At 44.8% G+C, this 6000-nt stretch overlaps 1 protein-coding gene across 2 annotated transcripts in view; it reads left to right on the plus strand.

The window, feature by feature from the left end:
• LOC138710627 (uncharacterized protein KIAA0930 homolog) overlaps positions 1-5786 on the plus strand; it is an 82705-nt gene extending 76919 nt beyond the window's left edge. The window contains exon 11 of one of the 2 annotated variants that reach the window (XM_069841651.1): positions 5445-5786. In XM_069841651.1, the coding sequence (XP_069697752.1) occupies positions 5445-5485 (41 nt within the window). In that variant the 3' untranslated portion in view covers positions 5486-5786. The remainder of the gene's footprint in view (positions 1-5444) is intronic. The other variant, XM_069841652.1, reaches the window with a different exon arrangement.
• The last annotated feature ends 214 nt before the right edge of the window (positions 5787-6000 follow it).

Below are 6000 nucleotides of genomic sequence, written 5' to 3' on the forward strand. Positions count from 1 at the left end.
TCCTCTGACGGCTTGTAGCTTCTCCGGGTCCGTGGCCACTCCGTTGGTCCCTACTACGTGTCCCAAGTAGTTGACCTTCTTCTGGAATAGATGACATTTCTTCGGGTTCAACTTCAGCCTGGCTTGTCGCAGTCTCTCGAACACTTTCCTCAGGTTCAACAGCTGTTCGCCGAAAGTCTTGCCCACCACGATGACGTCATCAAGGTACAGCAAACAGGTGTCGTATGTCAGGCCTCTCATTACGGACTCCATTAGTCTCTGGAATGTAGCCGGAGCGTTGCAGAGGCCGAACGGCATAACGGTGAACTGTCATAGTCCCTGGCCTGTAGAGAATGCCGTTTTCTCCTTATCCTCCGGATGTAGCGCCACCTGCCAGTATCCTGACTTGAGATCCAACGTCGAGAACCACTCTGCTCCGGCCAGGGTGTCCAAGGTGTCGTCAATTCGTGGAAGGGGAAAGCAGTCTTTCCTGGTGACGTCATTCAGTCTTCTGTAGTCCACGCAGAAACGCAGGTCCCCATTCTTCTTCTTCACCAGCACCACAGGTGATGACCAAGGGCTGTCGGATTCCTCGATGACCCCTCTTGCTTTCATGCCCTCCAGTTGGCTGTCAATCTCCCTCTGTTTAGCTAGAGGGACGCGTCGAGGGGGTTGTCTGATTGGGCGAGCATTTCCGGTGTCAATGCGGTGCTGAACCTTCTCCGTTCTCCCGTAGTCATTTTCAGACAGACTGAACACGTCCTGAAATTCTGTCAGTAGATCGTGGACTTGTCTTCTTTCTCTTTTGCTTAAATTCGCCAGCAATTCTCGAGCCAGCTCTTTCAGTGATGGGTCTAGATCTGGACGTGGTCGGTGACACTCCTCGTTTTCTGCCAGCGACGTCACAGACACCACCGGCTCGACGTTACCTAGTACAGTTCCACTAGGCACCTCCTTGTCCCGATTGGTGACATTCAGGACCCTCACCGGTACCACCTTCTGATTCGGGAGTAGGGATCTGGCCACATAAACACCATCTATCGGAGTTGTTTCCGAATCGAGGAGCAGGTTTCTCTTAGGTTGTCCGTCCAGTCTTGCCGTCACCACCATCTCGCAGCCTGCCGGGATTGTCACATGATTCTCCAGGGTGAGTCTGCTGGCCATGGGTTGGTCTTCGACGTCCCTCAGGAACACTTCATCCTGACCAAAACGCAGGATACGGCGCCTGACGTCCACCGTTGCATCGAAGATCCGCATGGCGTCGAGTCCCAGGATGACGTCTTCAGTGATGTTGGCGACGAACACCCACATCTCCAGTCTCCTCTTTCCCAATGTCAGATCCAGGAAAACCTCCTTTTGGATGGGCAGGTTCTCGCCTGAGGCAGTACGTAGCTCATACCGGCGCAGCGGCGTCCTCCCAGGTAGGCCACGCACGACTTCCGGTCTGGCGATAGTGAGCGACGCCCCGGTGTCTACCAGTACTCTGCATGGGCGGCCTCTTATCCATCCGTCAGCAATCAGCCAATCGTCGCATCTTCTGTTAACCGTCTTCAAGATCAGCCGAGGGGATGGTGATGACGGCGCCGACGTGCCCCTCATCGCATCGGCCCCTTTTAGTTTTCCTGTTTGTGACCAGATCGGTCACAGTCCCTCCTCAGGTGCCCAGGCTCGCCACAGGACCAGCAGGTAGGCAATCCTCGTCTTCGTCGCTCGGGTGATTTTGGTTGACGTTCCTCGACGTCGGCCGCCGCGACGCTCCTAATCCGGTGCGATGCCGAGACGTTCGCCGTCAACTTGGCTGCCTCCATCCTGAGGGCCGCCGCCAGAGCTGCATTGATGGTGCGATGCTCTGCCAGGAGTAGCTGTTGCTTTATTTCCGGGTCTCGAACTCCGCTGCCGAAGGTGTAGGCCGCCTCTCCAGCGATGAAGTCATTAGGTAGGCCCCTGAGCGCCTTATGGGCCAGTTGTTCCACCGCCATCGCGAATTCTTGCAGGGACTCGCCTGACTGTTGGACCCTCGTTTTCAGTTGGGTCCTGAATGCTGCAGCAAGTTGATGGTCACCATAACGTCCCTCCAAGGCCGCCATTATCTCAGCGGCTGTCCCATCTTCTGGAATGCTGTGAAGAATCTCCGACGCCTGTCCCTGAAGCGCGGCCAGCAGCTGAGTAGTTTTCTCTGCTGGCGTCCACCCATTGTGCTCTGCGATGGCCTCGAACTGGCGACGGAATATCGCCCAAGACGTCGTACCGTCGAACTTCGGCGTCTTGACGTTGTGATGTCTGGCTGAAGCCGATGGTTCCGCAGGGGCACTATATGGAGTCCTCAACTCTGTGGCCGCTTCTTGCATGGCACGTCGAACCTCCTCGGCAACTATCTGTTTATGTTCTCTAGCCTGGCGATCCACCAACGCGAGAATGTGCTTGTTTTCCTCAGCGTGTTTATCCATCATCTCACTCGTCTTGTCCAGCAACTCGGTCGTCTGTTCTTGACGACGCTCGAGATCACGGATTTTGCCATCGAAATGGTCTACCTCCTGTCTCAATTCGGTTACTGTCTCGTTTATAGTTGTAAAATTCTTGTTTAGGTTGTCAAGATCGGCTTTGAGTTCGTCTTTCACGATGGCGACAATTCCATCTACGTGGGCCGAAACGCTTTCAATTTGCGAAGTGACGTCATCTTTCACTCCGCTTATGTCGCCTTTCACTCCGCTTATGTCGCCTTTCACTCCGCTTATGTCGCCTTTCACTTCACTTATGTCGTTCTTGACCTCACTGATATCGTTCTTCATTTCTGCTTTTACGTCACTTATGTCGTTTTTCATTTCAGCTTTCATTTCCGCGATGGCTTGCAGGATCTGCTGTAGGTTCTCCATTGTCGATAATATCCCACTTCTGACACCAATGTAAATTTTATTAGTAACAACAATGTAATTTATTCGTCACAACAATAATTCCTTTCTACAATTCACCTTAAACGCTCTCGTCAACAATTGGATCTTCACTCAACACCGTATTCGTTATAGCACTCCACCGACGACAATGACAATTTACTTGGAATATTACGTACAACAATGAACTGTTAATCTTAACTAATATTTACAAAGCACTATTTACAAATCAGAACTACCAGTTCTCAGTTCACAGTTCTTCTATCTTAGTCACTCGAGTTCACGGTATCTCGAACCACAGACCTTCAGAGACAGTTCACTGTACTCGAACTCGGGTCCCTCCAACTGCGGTCCACTGCACTCGAACTCAGGCCTTCGGATGCTGACGCAGATGCGGACGCACACTCGAGTCGAACTCTGGCTTGCTTGCTCTGGCTTACTCACTGACGGAATAACTGAAAACTCTGCTCTAGTTCGCTGGCGCTTCTTCTTTTATAGCAAAATCATAGTTGCGAGAACCTTCTACAGGTGTGTAGAGAATTATCTGGATATCTCCACTTCGACGCATTTTCTGGAAGGGTCGAGAAGGTCTATTCCCCTTTACTCCGCAAGCAGCAGTTGCGCGTGCACTCTCCCCTCGTCGCGTGGGCCTTTCCCTTTCCCCTCGTCGCGCCGTCCCTCATGCTTCATGAAGCCCGCGCGATATGCTCTCTCTCGCGGGACGCTGGTCGTGAGTTCGAATCTCACGTCGCTGTCACAATATTTTATGATTTAAGAGTTTGAACAAGTCGTCACAATCTCGTTTTCTTTTCTGTTTACTAACATTGAAACTTACGCACAATATCACATACTTAATAATTGATTTGATCAACAGCAATATTATAGATGTAATTTAATTTTAAACATATTGTTATGATATGAAATAGTTTCTTTTTTACTATGTTGTTATTATTTATCTTTTCAATTATTGAAGTTATTTTGTAGAAGATCGCCATCAAGAATAGCTGTACCATTGTATTGCTTCTCTGAGACGTCTTGTTGATAGAAAAGTTGACCATAGCAAAGTTGTAAACCATGTATCAAAGAAATTCTTTGCAGGAGACATGTTAAGTTTTATATTGTATCGAATTTTGGTAGATAGTAGGATTGAAGAATGTGGGAATCCTGGTGTGTACGCAAAATGACAGTAATCCACAGTTGATATGACGAAGCATACATCTTACAACTTATTGAAGCTTGTTTACTTGATAAACAGAATAGTAACTAGTATAAGTAGCAAGAACTCGTATTGTTATCTTCTAGCAAACATTTGGGAAAGTGGTTGAGTACTAATTAGCACTGGTAGTTGGGTGGGATATTTTGGTAGCAGTTCTGAATAGTAACTCTGTCATTCTCTTTTCTTTCTATAAATAGATCTGTTTCAGTTTAGTACAGTTGACAGGCTACTAGAGAAAACCATATTAATATTAATACAACAAGACAATGATCAGAAGATGTAGCAGTTACATTTGTTAATCTTTATCTGGAACTTGAATGTTTGTGGAAGTTTAATAATGTTTTCAGAAGTATTTTTTCTTTAAGCCTGTGATAAAGTTGAATTTACAATTACAAACAATGAAGACATTAGAAGAAGCAAATAATACTGCAATGATAATAAATAAGTTGTAATGCCACTAAGCACAGTGTTGGTGATTGGTTATACCACAGTCTATGAATACAAGTGCTCCTAAATTCTAGATTTTCTACAAAACCCTTTAGATTAAGGCACTAGGCAGTAAAATACATAAAGTAACGTCACTGAGGTTAATCGCTGATACAGATTCGGTGGATAAGAAGGGATTACTGTATATCCTTTCGTATCCTCTCTTATAAGTTCCATCTAAGCAACGCAGATGTCTTGTGAATGTTTCTCCTACATGTTCAATTTCTTGTCCATATACTTTTTTTCCTACTGAGTTTGGCAAAACTAAACTCACCTTTTCCAGGGAAAAAAATTCCAAAAGTTCTAAAACATTTTCTTACATCTACATAATTTTTGTTGCCCATTTAACAAGTTCTGCAGTCTCTTTGTACTAACCTACTTTATCACATTGCTTATAAATGGTTACTTTTTCGAAAAAGGAATAGTGGAGTATTAAGACGAGTTATTTTTACTAGTTGCTGTTCCAATAGGAATGGAACGAGTCTAGAATACAGGTAAGTAGCTAAAAACTGTGCAGTATCATTGTGAGAAATCAAGGCCATTTGTACAGAGAAGTTTGTGAAGTAATCATTCCTAGGAAAATGCTTGCTATTATCCTTCTTTTTTTGCAAGGATAAATACAAATTTTTGGCAACAACATTTACTAAGCTAGCTGAAGTCTTTGGTCCAGAGATAGTTATTCGGAATACATAGCCATCTTTACTTATCTTCTTCACTTGTTTCTCCTCTCCTTTGGTTTGAGGCTTGACAGGGCACGGTCACTAATGCTGAAATAGTTTATTTGTATTCTAGAGTTTAGTGATGAGCACTAATTATACATTTTGTTAAATTCTTAACAGCTTTGTATTACATTGAAATACATTTTATTGTTGCAGACATCTTGGATCATCGTGAAGGGCCCATTCTGACGTTTTAGTAATTGTTGTTAACTGCACATGCCCTATTTATAATACTCAGGAAACTACTGTACTGTAAGTATGAGTGATTTTTAGGGCAATGTGACAGAACTCGAAACCAAGGAATCTCCGTGCCTGTGTGATAAAATGATGATGATTCTGTGGCACCAGTGATTAAGATTCATGTAATAGAAGTAAGGTTAGGATATATAGCTGTTGTAGTAACTTTTGAGTTGTTATGACGATTGTGTTTTGTGATCGCTGTTACACATCCAGAGAGCAAAACTTGGAGCAGTATTGGTAACTAGTTCACATCTTAACATAAAGGAAAGTGTGTGCAGCATGTAACATACACTATGTTGTACATCAGAAAAATGTTTCATGACGCTGCTGCATTAAAATCTTTAAAAATTTTGACTTTTGTGAATAGAGTTCAAAAATTTTTTGCACTACAGTCTGTTAGTGCCCCACCTCTAATTGACTGCACTATAGTAAGTGACCATATCTGAAACATCAAGATTCGTGTGAATTATAT

This window comes from Periplaneta americana, chromosome 12, assembly GCF_040183065.1.
Source record: "Periplaneta americana isolate PAMFEO1 chromosome 12, P.americana_PAMFEO1_priV1, whole genome shotgun sequence".
Lineage (NCBI taxonomy): Eukaryota > Metazoa > Arthropoda > Insecta > Blattodea > Blattidae > Periplaneta > Periplaneta americana.